The sequence below is a fragment of the Marmota monax genome, unplaced genomic scaffold, assembly GCF_021218885.2.
Source record: "Marmota monax isolate L192 unplaced genomic scaffold, Marmota_monax_Labrador192_F-V1.1 WCK01_AAM20220418_F8-fsc00014, whole genome shotgun sequence".
Classification (NCBI taxonomy): domain Eukaryota; kingdom Metazoa; phylum Chordata; class Mammalia; order Rodentia; family Sciuridae; genus Marmota; species Marmota monax.
In genome coordinates this window covers 15712259-15728878 of record NW_026695222.1, presented here as the reverse complement: position 1 = coordinate 15728878, position 16620 = coordinate 15712259, and the positions used below count along the sequence as shown (strand labels likewise).

Below are 16620 nucleotides of genomic sequence, written 5' to 3'. Positions count from 1 at the left end.
TGGTAGAGTGCTCACCTAGCTTCTGCAAGGTCCTGGGTTTGAGCCTCAGCACCACATAAAAATAAATAAATAAAATAAAGGTATTGTGTTCAACTATTACTAAAAATAAATAAATAATAAATAAACCCAACAAACTTAGGGTATTTTATTAGACTCTTCTCTTGGTCAGTCATCTGTGGACATTAAGACAGACATCAGCTTTTCAGGGTCTGTTCAAAAGCCTCTCCGTGGGTTTCAGTTTAATTATGCTTTCCTTTCCTTTTCTTTTTTTTTTTTAATTAAAAATTTTTTTAGTTGAAGTTGGACACAATACCTTTATTTTTATTTGTTTTATTTTTATGTGGGGCTAAGGATCGAACCCAGCGCCTCACACATGCTGGGCGAGCAGTCTACCTCTGAGCCAAAACCTCAGCCCCTTCATTTTCTTTCAAACTTTTCTTCAAACTCACCTCCTTTTCATTCTATCCTTTACCTCTTGATTTTTGTCTGAACTTTGTTTAGTTTTTCCATAGTTTTAAAAATATCTGACTAGTGGAGAGAATTGAGATACTGTCTATTGATACAGATTATGATGCAGACTATGTACTGCCAGTGATATATTCTTTTTCTTTCTTTTTTCCTTCCTTCCTTCTTTTTTTTTTTTTTTTGATATCAGGGATTGAACCCAGGAGTGCTTAACCACTGAGCCCCATCCCTAGCCCTTTTTTATATTTTATTTAGAGACAGGTCTTGCTGAGTTGGCTTAGGGCCTCGATAAATTGCTGAGGCTGGCTTTGAACTCATAGTCCTGTCTCAGTCTCCCCAGGCACCATCACACCTGGCTATCTTTCTGTTTCTTTTTAATGGTGGTTATTTTGGCTTTGTTCACAATAGGACTGTACTCAGATTTCGAATACTCATTCAAATTGTGGGCAGTAATAGCCCTCAGGTGCTTTTCCTTATTTGTGCCTGGGCAGTTTTTCCTCATTTTGTATTTGCATTGTTCATATTTTCTTTAAGGACATGTGTGCCCATGAAATTTTTAAAACTGTGTTTAAAAATTACAAGCACATAACAGTATTTTTTTTGTGTGTGTGTGGTGCTGGGAATTGAACCAGGGCCTTGTGCATGGGAGGCAAGCACTCTACCAACTGAGCTAAATTCCCAGCCCAGTCATTTTCATACTTATACAGTCTTTACATGTTTAATTCATACAGAGATTTTGTAGTCTGTGTGTGTATGCTGCTGGAGATTTAATCCATGGCCTCATGATAGTGTTTTTTTATTTGGCAATAGGGTGATGCAGTTTTCTACATGTCTCTGTATCATTTTTAGTGGATACATAATAACCAAACTTGATAATTTGGCATTTGAATGATTTTCAGTTTGTTTTTGTTTTGTAATTATCAATTATACCGTTATAACATCTTTTTATAAAACTTCCCCCCTATTTTTTCTTAGAATATATTCCCTGAAGTGATTTATTTAATCAGGGTTAAGGATATCTTTTTTTTTTTAATTATTATTATTTTTTTTTTTTTAGCTTTAGGTGGACACAATATCTTTATTTTATTTTTATGTGGTGCTGAGGATCGAACCCAGTGCCTCATGCATGCCAGGCAAGCGCGCTACTACTTGAGCCATATCCCCAGCCTGAGGATATCATTTAAAAAAAAAATTTTTTTTGTAGTTGTAGATGGACACTATACCTTTATTTTATTTTATTTATTTTTATGTGGTGCTGAGGATCAAACCCAGTGCCTCACACAAATAAGCAAGCACTCTGCCACTGAGCTACAGCCCCAGCCCAAGGATATAATTTTTTAACCAACCATATTGCCAGATTATTCTTTAGAATGGCCACCAATTTTTCTCACCACTAGCTACTAGTTAATGTTGTATTTTGTAAATTTTTTTCTTCTAGTGTTCTAGTGATACCTCACAGTTTTGTGGGTTTTAAAAAAATATTTAAATGTTTTATCATAAAAAAAATCAAACATATAAAAAACCACCAGAAATAATACCTACCACCTATATCCAACATGTTGCCATATGCTTAATAATATATTATGTTAAACCTTATAAAAATAAAGACATCGTGATACCAAGCCTTTAAATACTTTAGCCTCACATATCTTACAAATAAGAACATTCTCCTACATGATCACAATGCAATTTTACACCTAATGAAATTAGGTATAATTTCTTAATATTATCTAACATTAAGTCTGTAATTAAGGGCTGGGGATGTGGCTCAAGTGGTAGCGTGCTCACCTGGCATGCGTTCGGCCTGGTTTGAGCCTTAGCACCACATACAAAGATGTTGGGTCCGCTGAAAACTAAAAAAAAATTAAATATTAAAAAATTTTTTAAAAAGTCTGTAATTAAGTAATTCCTTGATACTATCTAACATTAAATCTATGTTTAAGTTTCTCCAAAAAAGCTATTTTGGAGACTTGTTTAAAATGGAATAAAATTAAGGGCCCATGCATTGCATTTGTCTGTTGTTATACCCGTAGTCTTTTGTTATTGTTTTTGGGCTGGGGATCAAACCCAGCACCTTGTACATGCTAGGTTAAGCACTGTACCACTGAGCTACATCTCCAGCCCATATCTATAATCTTTTAAAAAATTATTATTTTACATAGAATGCTTCCTATATCCTGTCTGTGTCTACTCCCACTTTTTTCCATGGCATTGTTGACATCGGAGCAGTAGTTTTCTTGTTTATGTCCCATACTCTGGATTTACCTGATTTTTTTTTCTTTGTGACCTTTAACTTGTTCCTTTATTCCTTGTATTTTCCTAAACTGGAAGGTTAGAAGCTTATGCATTAAATTCTAAAGACTTGATTTAGATTTTGCTTACATATTTTGACAAATATTCTTTACTTTGCATCATATCATGAAGTATATAAATATCCCACTGTTTTTTATTTTAAAAAGATGAGTTTAATCTGTTTACTTTTAAAATTATAATTGATTTATATTTTATACAGTGCTGAGGATTGAACCCAGTGCATATGTGCCAGGCAAGTGCTCTACCACTAAGTCACAATCCCAACCCATCTGTTTCATTGTTATTGATAAGTTTGATCACAGGGTTAAGGTGGTAATCATTGTAAAGTTGCTTTTTTGTTGTTGTTGTTGTTACTAGCAAATATGTTTTTAGAAATTTTTATCAGTGGTGATTAATTTTCAAGTAAAAATGTTCAGTATAGCTCATCTACTAGCACTTATTTTTCATATCATTTGACTACTTATTCAGTATAAATCTGTTTTCCTTTTATGTTTGTACTATGCATGTAAAATTTTATTTGATGTAACAAAGAATGGAGTGTTGTTGGGGCTGTCTGGCACATGTGAGGCACTGGATTTGATCCTAAGCACCACGTAAAAATAAGTAAATAAAGGTATTGTGTCCGTCTACAACTAAAAAAAATAAATAAATAATAAAAAGAATGGTACATTGTTATAAAAGATAAATTTGAAGTGTTAGGATATAGCTAAAAACAAATAAAACTTAACCAAGAAAAAGAAAGAATTACAGATTGCAACAATAAAATAACAGACATTTATTTGACAGGATTTTGTGGTGATTTGTGTTTGCTTTTTTAAAAGAGCATTTTAAGAAGACAAACCTAAAAAATACAGAACTCTTGAGTAAAACACTTATTTTTCTTTGTGAAATAGGGGAAAAATTTTGAGTTGATAAAAATTGCTTTATACCCTCACCCAAAAAGTACTTAGACTTTGGGGGTTTTTTGATGTTGTTGTTTGTTTTGGAAGTGGGGGAACAGGGATTGAACTAAGGGGCACTCAACCACTGATCACATCCCCAACCCTATTTTGTTTTTAATTTAGAGACAAGGTCTCACTGAGTTGCTTAGTGCCTCACTGTTGCTGAGGTTGGCTCTGAATTTTCGACCCTCTTGCCTCAGCCTCCTGAGCTGCTGGAATTACAGACATGTACCACCACGCCCAGCTAGATTTTGGTTTTATTCCTTAATCTCTGAATATTTCATTTAGCTGTCCTTTATATAACAATTCTTTATCAATTTTATATAACTATTTTTTCTGTTATTCCTGTAGTCAATTTTTTCTTATTATTTCTTTTCTGTTATGAATTCAATAGGATTTTCCTTTCAAACCACAAACACAGTATATGTTTATTGCAACAAGCTGAATTATACATTTCCTTCTAAATCATTAAGGAAATATCTAGTTCCCCCTTTTTACTAGCTACATAATATTCCATTTATATTGTTTTTTTGCTCAGTGTGTTTTCAGATTTTTTTTTAGTACTGGAGGACTAAAACCTCCACATACTGGGCAAGCAATGAGTCATGCCCCCAGCCCTTTTTTAAACTTTATTTTTTTATTTTTTTTAATGTTTATTATTTATTTTTTAGTTATTGGTGGACACAACATCTTTATTTTATTTGTATGTGGTGCTGAGGATCGACCCCAGCACCCTGCACATGCCAGGCGGCGCACTATGGCTTGAGCCACACCCCCAGCCCTTAAACTTTATTTTGAGATAGGGTCATGCTAAGTTTCCCAGGCTGTTCTCAAACTTGTGATCCTCCTGCCTTAGTCTCTCGAATAGCTGAAGTCATGGACATGGGCTACCACACTAGGCCCCAGTAGCCATTCTGTGCATATAGTTTTATGAAATGGAGCTTTTACTTCTGTAGGATAAGCCCCAAATATAGGTTAAAAGTTCAGTTTATTTTAGTTTTATTATGAATTTCCAGTTTGATTTTCTCAAAGGTTGTCACAGTTCTTATTCCCACTGGGACTGAAGAATAATTAAATTACTTGATAAATAATCCTTAAGCTTTTTTATATCTAAATGGAGAGATTCTATTTAGCTCTAGCTCTAGTGAACTATCTTTTCATTTTCAAATTTAAGATTCCTAGACTCAGATTGTGTCCTGCCCCAAATTATTCAACTTTTTTTGTTTTATTTTTAAAATTTTAAAATATTTTTAATTTGTTCTAATTAGTTGCACATGACAGTAGAATGTTTTTTGATACAGCATACATAATGAAATATAACTTCTTATTCATCTGGTTGTACATGATGTAGAGTTACACAGATCATGTAATCATACGTGCACTTAAGGTAATAACGTCTGGTTCATTCTGCTATCATTCCTACCCTCATGTCCCCTCCCTTCCCTTCACTCCCCTCTGTCTAGTCCAAAATACCTCTGTTTTTCCCCCTCCCTTATTGTGAATTAGCATCCACATATCAGAGAAAACATTCAGCCTTTGGTTCTTTGGGATTGGCTTCTCTTAGCATAATATTCTCCAGTTCCATCCATTTATCTGCAAATGCATAATTTCATCCTTCTTTAAGGCTGAGTTATATTCCATTGTGTATACATACTACATTTTCTTCATCTATTCAAGGACACCTAGGTTGTTTCCATAGTTTAGCTAATGTGAATTTGAACTGCTATAAACCTTGATGTGGCTTTGTCACTGTAGTATGCTGATTTTAAGTCCTTTGGGTATAAACCTACAAGTGGGATGACTGGGTCAAATGCTGGTTCCATTCCGAGTTTTCTGAGAAATCTCCATATTGCTTTCCATAGTGATTGTACGACCAAATAATACAACTTTAAGGAAGGCCACAGTTAGATCCCAGGGCACACCTACCTTGCCATGTTCAGCCTAGCCCTCTTTCTAATTCACCTTATGTTCCATTATCATGAATAATGCTAGTATATTTTGCATATGTACCTAGTTGATTTTACTACTAATAATTTGACATAATACTCAACAGATTATTGAGAGCATCAAAAAAAAAAAAAAGGGCACCCAGGTTAGGAGATAGTTGCATTGCATTAGATGTTTAATTCTCTTAAGTGTATGGTGAAACAGCTGCGATAACTTGGGAAATCTGTGTTTTTCATTAATTTACTTCCCTGTTTTTGCAGTTGTCACTTGTAATATAATTTTTCAGATAAGTAGGAGAAAAAATGTTAAATTAAAAATATGATGTCAGCATATTTACAGTTTTGAAGCAGAAGGACAGTGACAAGAAGTACAGATCTGTAGCTAAACATCTGTGAGCTAGGCCAAATCACAAAACTTCCATGGGACTCTGTTTCTGTACCTACTTAATTAGAATCTGTAGGGGTTTCTGCCCAAGACACATGTGCTGTATCTGTTTGTTTTTTTTTTTTAAAGTATTAATTGTAAAGTATAACACACATAAAGACAAGTGCACAAATCATAAGGATAATGAATTACAAAATGAACATACTTTGTAACCAATACAGAAGTATTTTGAAAATATCTTGAGTTTTATTTTGGATTATAATAAGCTTTCTTTGTTAAAAACCACTGGACTAGAGATCATCTTGGGTCTTTTACAACACTTTCTAGAATAAAATTATAAGAAACAGTGACAGATGGAATTTGGCCAGTTACAAAAATTTACTTTAAATAGATTTATTGGGTTTATGTTTGGTCTTTTCTTCTGATGTTTCTCTTCTTCCTCTTTGCCCTTTTTCCTTTTTGTCTAGGTCCTGGGAGGAATGGAGAGGGGTCCTACTGACTATCTTTTCTGAGAGTGGTCAGAGAGTTCTTAAACAGGTCTGTTGCTTCTCTAGAATACAAACAAATGTATTATTTTAAAAAGACTTTGTTTCAACTTAAAGTTTTGAATTAGAAATAGACTTTTTAAAAAGAATTTATTTTGATCTCAGCATTCATAAGGTACTTTACTTTGCCAAGCTATATATAGGTGGCATGCGGGTTGGATCCAAACCAACTAAATGAGATCTGCTTAATAGAAAAGCAGTCACTTGTGTTGAATAGGTATAACATGGCAGAATTCTTCATTGGTTCCATAGAAAGAACCAGAAAAAGACAAAAAGGTAAATTTCTCAGTTGTCCATGATTTTGGAAGGAATGGAGTAGAGGTATAGATAAAACCAGAAAAGAAAATAATTATTTGGCCCTTTCTGATGTTCTCAGAATTTATAACATGAGGTGGAGGGGTAGCTACTTAGCAGATCTCAGAAGGACAAGTGGATATACTTTTTGTTTATATTCAGCTATCTCTTTCTGTGTTATCATGAATGACCTTTACCATTATTCAGACAGATTAAAAACTATAGCTCAGTGATTTCTCAAACTTTTCTTCATATTGCAGTCATCCACAGGGTTCTTGGAAAACTACTGATGTCTTTGTCTCTGTCCCCACTGCCCAGATTGTGATTTAATTGCCCTAGATGTATGGAATTGACGTGGGCATTGGAATTTTAAAAGGATCCTTGGTGATTCTCAAGTGCCAAAAAGTTGGGAACCACTGCTCTAGCTAGTTAAAACAGAACTGGTCACTTTGCAACTGGTGACTCCCCACCACCCTGTCCCCATGTAAGTATTTGGATAAATATATAAATAAGGGGATAAATACTTCAATTTAAGAATCGTGTGCTTTAAGCCCAAGTTCTTACTATACTCCATAAAAGGTGGGACTGTGTCTGTATTTTTATCATCATTGTATGTTTAGCATTGAGAATGGTACCTGGCATGTTTTGCATACTTAAATGTTTGTTGAATGAATGAATGAAATCATCAGTCTCTCAGGAGCTAAGAGTATGCTTTTACCAAATATTCAAGTAGGTTATATAGTGTGGTGTGGTAGTGAAGAGCCCTGCTTTTAGAATCTGATTGCCTGGGCACACTCTGGCTGTATGTATAGTCTTAAGCAAGTTACGTAACATCTCTGTGCTTTAGTTCCTCTTTTGTAAATGGAGGTAATAGAACCTATTTCATGGTCGTTTTTAGGGGATTAATTGAATTAATAATGCAAAGTGCTTAGAACAGTGCCTGGTATATAACAATATTTCTGCAAGTTTTAGCTACTGCAGAATTCAGGAAGCTCCAAATTCTCTTTAGTTTCAGTAATTAACCTGTAGAATATTATTTTCTCACAAAAAATAGCGTATTGTATTTAATGATTTACTCCTTGTTTTTTTTTTCTCCCAACAATATACCTTGGAGATCTTTCCACATAGCAGCACAGACAGCATCCTTATTCTTGCTCACTGCATTTCTTTTTTTTTTTCTTTTCTGTTTATTACATTTCATTTTTATGGATTTGATCAGTACCTATTGGTGGGCATCTGGATGAAAACAGTATGGAGTGAATACCTTGTACCATTTTTTTAATATTTATTTTTTAGTTGTAGTTGGACACAATAAGTAGCTTTATTTTATCTATCTATCTATCTATTTATTTATTTATTTATATGTGGTGCTGAGGATAGAACCTAGGGCCTCGCTAGGCAGAGCGCTCTACCACTGAGCCACAACCCCAGACCTGTCCTTTTGTTTTTGACAGGTGTATCTGTCAGATCACTATCTAACAGTGGAATCATTTTGTTAGTAATATATGTAATTGATATTTTTAAAAAATGTTTTTTAGTTATAGTTGGACACAATATCTTTATTTTTTATTTTTATTTTTTAATTTTTTTAGTTGTAGTTGGACACAAATCCCTTATTTTATTCATTTATTTTTATGTGGTGCTGAGGATCGAACCCAGGGTCTCGAACATGCGAGGCAAGTGCTCTATCGCTGAGCCACAACCCAAGCCCCTGTAATTGATGTTTTGATATATATTACCTAATTGCTGGCATTAACACCGATTTGCACTACCACCAACAATTAAACGAGAGTGCCTGTTTTCTCCATAACCTTGCCAAGACAATACATTATCAAATTTTTGGATTTTTGCTAATTTGATGAATGAAAAGTGTTTTTTTTTTGGGGGGGGGGCGGGTTCTGGACTGATGGTGGTGCTAGGGAATGAACTCAGGGCATCATGCATGCAAGTACTTTGCCATTGAGCTATACCCCCTAGCCCTGTGCTGAGAGCTACATTTTATTATGTTAAGGAAGCACTTATATACTAATTTATTTGACGTTTTAAAAATATGATTATTAGAGTGGGGATATAGCTCTGTTGTTTTAGAGTGTGTGCCTCTCACATGCAGAAGACCCTGGGTTCTAATCCCCAACACCACACACACACACAAAAATATCAGGAATGTTTCTTGAATTTTTTCAAATTACAGTATCTATGGAGAGGATCATATAACTTCTCCCCTTAATTTCCTAATAACAAGTCTTCCTTAAACTTGTAGAACAGTCTTCACTTTATTATGGTGCATTATCTTTTTTAAAAAATATTTTTTAGTTGTCATTGAATCTTTTTTTATTATTTATTTATTTATATGTGGCGCTGAGGATTGAACCAGGACCTCATGCATGCCAGGCAAGTGTTCTACCACAGAGCCACAACTCCAGCCTTCATGATACATTATATTTTAATGTACTGTCAGGATCTATTTAAAATTTGATTTAGAATCTTGTATCACTGTAAAAAGGGTTGGTTTGTAGCTCTCTGCCTTTGAATTTATTTTTTTTAAAATTGCTCTGGTCTGGACATGGTGGCTCATGCCTGTAAGTAATCCCAGTGACTTGGGAGGCTGAGTCATAAGGATTGCAAGTAAGAGACCAGCCTGACCAATTTAGTGAGATCCTAAGCAACTTAGCCAGCTCCTGTCTCAAAATAAAAAATAAAAAGGACTGGGGACATGGCTCAGTATTTAAGCACCCCTAGCTGCTTCAATTTCCAGTACACAAACACACACACACACGTATATATATATATATATATATATATATATATATATATATATCTCTGGAACAGTGTCAGATCATTAGACTTATATGTTCTTCAAAGGGTTAATTGTATTTTGTATTAAATTTGTATGTGGTTCATGGGGGTTTAGCATATTTACATATCAATAAAAGTTTGAGCAAAGTTATCTCAGTGATCCCTTTTATTTCCTCGTTTCTGTTTCTTGCCATTTTACGTATTTGAATTTTCTCCCTTTTTACTTAATTAAGTTAACTAGATGTTTAACTTTTTTAAATTTTTTCTTCCAGTGATTGATTTCTATTTTATCTATATTGATTTTTTAAATTTTGCTTTCTTTCATTTCACTTTATTGCTTTTTTTTATAACTTTGAATCAGGAATTTAAATCATTTATTTTCCTTCTTTTTGTTCCCAATAAAGGTCTTTTTTTTCTTTTATTGATTTTATTTTTTTTAAATACACGACAGCGTGGAATGCATTACAATTCTGATTACACATGAAGAGTACAGTTTTTCATATCTCTGTATATAAAGTATATTCACCCCAATTTATGCCTTTATACATGTATTTTGGGTTTTTTGCATTACAATTCTTAATACACATATATACCACAATTTTTCATATCTTTGTTTTGTATGTAAAGTATGTTGACACCCAATTCAAGCCTTCATACATGTACTTTGTATAATGATGTCCATCACATTCCACCATCCTTGCTAATCCCCTGCCCCCTCCCTTTCCCTCCCACCCCAATTCATTGACTCCTCCCATGCTCTCCCTCCCTACCTCACTATGAGTCAACCTCCTTATATCATAGAAAACATTTCTGCATTTTTTTTTGAGATTGGCTAACTTCACTTAGCATTATCTTCTCCAACACCACCCATTTACCTGTAAATGCCATGATTTTGTTCTTTTTTAATGATGAGTAAAATTCTATTGTGTATATATGCCATTGTGTGTGTGTGTGTGTGTGTGTGTGTGTGTATATGCATATACTTTTTTTTTTTATCCATTCATCCACTGAAGGATATCTAGGTTGGTTCCACAGTTTAGCTGTTGTGAACTGTGTTGCTGTAAACATTGATGTGGCTGTGTCCCTGTAGTATGCTGTTTTTAAGTAGTTTGGGTATAGTCCGAGGAGAGGAATAGCTGGGTCAAATGGTGGTTCCATTCCCAGATTTCCAAGGAATCTCCATACTGCTTTCCAAATTGGCTGTACCAATTTGCAGTCCCACCAGCAATGTATGAGTGTACCTTTTTCCCCACATCCTTGCCAACACTTGTTGTTTGTCTTCATAATAGCTGCCATTCTGACTAGAGTGAGATGATATCTTAGAGTAGTTTTGATTTGCATTTCTCTGATTGCTAGAGATGATGAGCATTTTTTCATATATTTGTTGATTGATTGTATATCCTCTTCTTGAAAAGTGTCTGTTCAGGTCCTTGGCCCATTTGTTGATTTGGTTATTTATTTTTTTGGTGTTTAGCTTTTGACTTCTTTATAAACCCTAGAGATTAGTGCTCTATCTGATGTGTGAGGGGTAAAAATTTGCTCCCGGGATGTAGGCTCTCAGTTCACATCACAGATTGTTTCTTTTGCTGAGAATAAACTTTTTAGTTTGATTCCATCCCATTTATTGATTCTTGGTTTTAATTTTTACGCTATAGGAGTCTTATTAAGGAAGTTGGAGCCTAATCCCTCATGTTGAAGATTAGGGCCTACTTTTTCTTCTATTAGATGCAGAGTCTCTGGTTTAATACCTGGGTCCTTGATCCATTTTAAGTTAAGTTTTGTGCATGGTGAGAGAGAGGGGTTTAATTTCATTTTGTTGCATATGGATTTCCTGTTTTCTCAGCACCATTTGTTGAAGATGCTATCTTTTCTCCAGTGCATGTTTTTGACACCTTTGTCTAATATAAGATAATTGTAATTTTGTGGGTTAGTCTCTATGTCCTCTGTTCTGTACCATTGGTCTACCAGCCTGTTTTGGTGCCAGTATCATGCTCTTTTTGTTACTATTGCTCTATAGTATAGTTTAAGGTCTGGTATAGTGATACCACCTGCTTCACTCTTCCTTCTTAGGATTGCTTTAGCTATTCTGGGTCTCTTATTTCATGACTGTTTTTTCTATTTCTATGAGGAATGCCATTGGGATTTTGATTGGAATTGCATTAAATCTGTATAGTGCTTTTGGTAGTATGGTCATTTTGATAATATTAATTCTGCCTATCTAAGAGCAAGGTAGATCTTTCTTCTAAGGTCTTCTTTGATTTCTTTCTTTAGGGTTCTGTAGTTTCATTGTATAGATCTTTCAACTCTTTTATTAAGTTGAGTCCCAAGTATCTTATTTTTTTTGAGGATATTGTGAATGGGATAGTTTTTCTCATTTCCTTCTTAGAGGATTTGTCACTGATATAAGAAATGCCTTTGATTTATGGGTATTGATTTTATATCCTGCTACTTTGCTGAATTCACTTACTAGTTCTGTGAGTTTTCTGGTGGAGTTTTTTGGGTCTTCTAGGTATAGAATCATATCGTCAGCAAATAGAGCTAATTTAAGTTCTTCTTTTCCTATACGAATCCCTTTAATTTCTTTCATCTGTCAAATTGCTCTGGCCAGTGTTTCAAGAACTCTGTTGAATAGGTGAAAGAGGGCATCCCTGTCTTGTTCCAGATTTTAGAGGGAATGCCTTCAATATTTCTCCATTTAGAATGATGTTGGCCTGAGGCTTAGCGTAGATAGCCTTTACGATGTTGAGATATGTTCCTGTTATCCCTAGTTTTTCTAGTGTTTTGAACATAAAGGGATGCTGTATCTTGTCAAATGCTTTTTCTGCATCTATTGAGATGATCATATGATTCTTTAAGTCTATTGATGTGATGAATTACATTTATTGATTTCCATATGTTGAACCAACCTTGTGTCCCTGGGATGAATCCCACTTGATCATAGTGTACAATCTTTTTGATATGTTTTTGTATTCGATTTGCCAGAATTAATTTATTGAAAATTTTTGCATCTATGTTCATTAGAGATATTAGTCTGAAGTTTTCTTTCTTTGAAGTATCTTTGTCTGGTTTTGCAATCAGGGTTATATTGGCCTCATAGAATGGGTTTGGAAGTGCTTCCTCTTTTTCTGTTTCCTGAAATAAATTGAAGAGTATTGGTATTAGTTCTTCTTTAAAGGTCTTGTAGAATTCGGCTGTGTATCCATCCGGTCCTGGGCTCTTCTTGGTTGGTAATCTTTTGATGGCTTCTATTTCCTCACTTGATATTGGTCTGTTTAAGTTGGGTATCTTCCTGACTCAATCTGGGCAGATCATATGACAATAAATTTGTCTGTGCTTTCTTTCAGTTCACTTTATTGCTTTTTTTATAACTTTGAGTCAGGTATTTAAGTCACTTATTTTCCTTCTTTTTGTTCTCCAATAAAGGTATTTTTTTTAAATGTTTTTAGTTGTAGATGGACAAATGCCTTTATTTTATTTATTTATTTTTATGTGATGCAGGGGATTGAACCCAGTGCCTCACACATGCTAGGCAAATGCTCCATCACTGAGTTACAGCCCCCCAGTAAAGGTGTTTTATGGCTATGAATTTTCTTCACTGAACTGGCTATATTCTTAGGTTTCTATGTATAGTATTTCCTTATGGTTCTAGAAATTGGCAGTTCTGATTTGTAATTTTTAAAACCTCAGTCCAAAGTTTTGCTGTTGTTTTACAATGGAAAAGACCTTTATTTCTTGATTTTATTTTGAATTTATAATTTCAGTGCATTGTCATCAGAGTATTTGATTGTCCTATTGTTGGTTTTTAGGTTAAGATTTTCTTTATGGTCTTACTTTTAAAATTCCTTTTTCTTGAACTAAAAAATAATTACAGGATTTTTTCCTCTAATTATTAACTACTAGTACATATATCCATCTAGATTTTAAAGCCAGTGCTTGGGCTGGGGTTGTAGCTTAGTGATAGAGCACTTGCCTGGTACTTGTGAGGCACTGGGTTCTATCCTTGGCACCACATAAAAATAGATAAATAAAATAAAGGTATTTGTTTATTTACAACTAAATAAATAAATAAAATTTAAAAAAGAAAGTCAGTACATGCAGGAATGTAAAATCATAACACCCAAATTAAAGATGTTATAGACTGATGCTATCTTATTAAAATAGATAAAGTGTGCCAAATATGAAGTGTGCCAAAATAATACATTTTTTAAAATATTTAATTTTTAGTTGTAGTTGGGCACAATAGCTTTATTTTTTTATATATGGTGCTGAGAATTGAACCCAGGCCGTCGCATGTGCTAGGCAAACGCTCTACCACTGAGCCACAACCCCAGCCCCCAAAATAATACATTTTCTGTGCAGAATTTCTATGCTACTACAAAAAATACTTTACAACTTAAACTGAAGATTTAATGAAAAATACAATGTTTAAATATTATGGATATACATGGGAAAAAATTACATCTGTATTCATGAAGTTTAAAAACTAACTTTGAAGTTTTGTTCAAAGATATGGGTTTTTTATCTAGTGTATATATATATAACTGTTTTTGTTTTGGCTCCCAGTAACTGCAAACAATGTGGTATGGTGTTAATTCATTTTAGTTTGACAGATTTAGGAAAGAAGATACAGGGTGGGCTCTAAGGCCTCTTGATTCTTAAATGAAGCCGGTATTAAATTCCTGAGTTTTGCTTCCACATTCTGAATGCTTACTTATGAGTGTTTTAAGATCTCAGAAAAAGATATTTATTGGAGACTCAATGAAAAGTATTGTACCATTCTCTAAAGATGCCAAAATACTGTTATTTTTTATTTTTCTTTTCTTTCTCTTTCTTCCTCTCTCTCTCTTTTTTTTTTTTAGAATTCTGATTTGGCTGTTATCTTGAAATATAAGCCCTAAAAATGCCAACTTGTTCGGACTTAGAAGATGACCTGAATAAATGATAAAAATTAAGAAAGACATTTTGGTGAGTAAAATGTTATATAGGATAGTAGATAAAAGGCCCAAAGTAATGTTTATTCTTTTGGTTTTTCAGGTATTGCCTTTCTTTTTAGAGAAACTGTCTAAAATGCAATTTTTATTTTTAGAACCACTGAATAAAATGCAAATGCCATTCTTCTGTTTGTATTTATTTTTTAATTAATTTAATTTTTTCTGGTCTGGGGATTAAACCCAGAACCTACAGCATGCTAGGCAAGCATTCTACCACTGAGCCATATCCCCAGCCTTCATTTTCTGTTTTTAAGTAGGGTTTCTACAATAATCTTTTTTAATGTAGTTTCTCACCCTTTTATAAAGAATCACCTCAGATTTCACAGTAAATAATAACTGATGATTAAAATCTATCTTGATTAAAACTGTAATAGATTTCAAACAAATATCTCTGATTAAAAATAGGATATATTTTTAATTCTTATTTGGGAGACTGAGCTGGGAGGATCAGTTTAACCCAGGAGTTCAAGACCAGCCTGGAAAACAGTGAGACCCCTGTTTCAAAAAAAGAAAATAAATATATGTACGTGGAAAGTTGCAGACTAAACACAACCTATGTTTTAATGCTGTTTAGATTGGAGTTAAGCTAAAGCCCAGCAGAAATTAGACCATTTTTATCTTGAAACTTATGGTTTCAAGTACAGCATTCATAATAAATTCTTTGAGTCTTCATCTGGATGCTATGTCATAGTCGGTTTAACTGACATGGGAGACTCTTCAGAAATGCTTGTGGAGACTTGACAAATGACCATTTATTCATTTAATAAGTCTCTTAAGTCTATTAATTTAGAAGAGTTGTTATCCACTTTTTCCTATAAGAGACTAAATCAGATGTTCTGTAGAAATCCTATACTCTCGATTTATCTGATTATTCCCTCATGGTGCTTTTTAAGTTCTTTCTTTATCTCCTATTAAAGACTTGTTAGATTAAGATTAAACACTTTTGGCAAGAATACTTTGTAGATAATTCAGTGCACTTAATACTGTACATAATTTCTTGTTGTTTCTCTGTAAGTCATGCTAAGGTTGATCATTGCATTCAGATGGTAACAGTCATGTCTTTACATTGTGGAGTTAGAGTTTTCCCTTTGCCAGCAGCATGTGAATGTTTAGTTCTCTTTCAGTTTTTCATGTAATGTGTTATCCTTATTCATGATCCATTCTTGTATAAACATAATTGATTCCCTGGCGATTCCTTCATCAACTGGAGCTATTAGGTAGCTCTAAAATTGTTTTTACTGCTAAGTTAAAATAAATATTATGATTGCCTTTTAAATTTTTCCTAAATATCACATTTGTTCTTAAATTCTTTATGAAAGATTAAAAGAGCCTGAGTAAAAAGTGAAATTATTAGGTAATCTGAAAATTTATTATGTGGATGAAAGCTGGTGGTCATTCTTAGCAAACCCAGACAATAACATATGCCTTCTTGTGACAGATGTCAAAAGTGAGCAAATGATTCTCATGAAGCAGTCACCTACAGATTGTTTTCTCTTTCCAAGAGCAGTTAACTGAATTACATTTCACTGAAAAGTTGTTCAGTTATTTTGATAGTAAATCCTTCATCGAGGGTCGGATTTTAAGTGGATATTATCTCAGTGACCACATTATCTAGAAGTTTCCTTAAAAATTGAAGGGGAAGTCAACAGTTTTTCATAGATTGTTTCAGTTTTCTTATTTTGTAATTACCTGTATACTGTTTTGGTATTGTTGAACTGGTTATTCCTGAATTGGTGTATCTGTGTCTGCCAGTCAAGGGTTTTCCAAGTTGGGATACACAGCCTTCATGGAACAATCAGCAGCCTCATTAGATGACTATCAGTCAGATTTTTTAATTGGTCTCCCTCTTTCCAGCTAAAGATTCTTTTCGAAAATTTTCTTAAATTTTTAGTTATTTGCTTGGCAATTCCAACTTTGGAACAACTGCTAAGAAACTAACTTTTT

General features: G+C 33.8%; 1 protein-coding gene across 9 annotated transcripts in view; it reads left to right on the top strand.

The window, feature by feature from the left end:
- Window positions 1–16620, top strand: part of Ncoa6 (nuclear receptor coactivator 6) — a 90606-nt gene that overhangs the window by 11985 nt on the left and 62001 nt on the right. For 7 of the 9 annotated variants that reach the window (XM_058575586.1, XM_058575585.1, XM_058575589.1 and 4 more), the window contains exons 2-4: window positions 6518–6587; window positions 7208–7373; window positions 14545–14650. In XM_058575586.1, the coding sequence (XP_058431569.1) occupies window positions 14624–14650 (27 nt within the window). In that variant the 5' untranslated portion in view covers window positions 6518–6587; window positions 7208–7373; window positions 14545–14623. The remainder of the gene's footprint in view (window positions 1–6517; window positions 6588–7207; window positions 7374–14544; window positions 14651–16620) is intronic. The other 2 variants (XM_058575582.1, XM_058575583.1) reach the window with 2 other exon arrangements.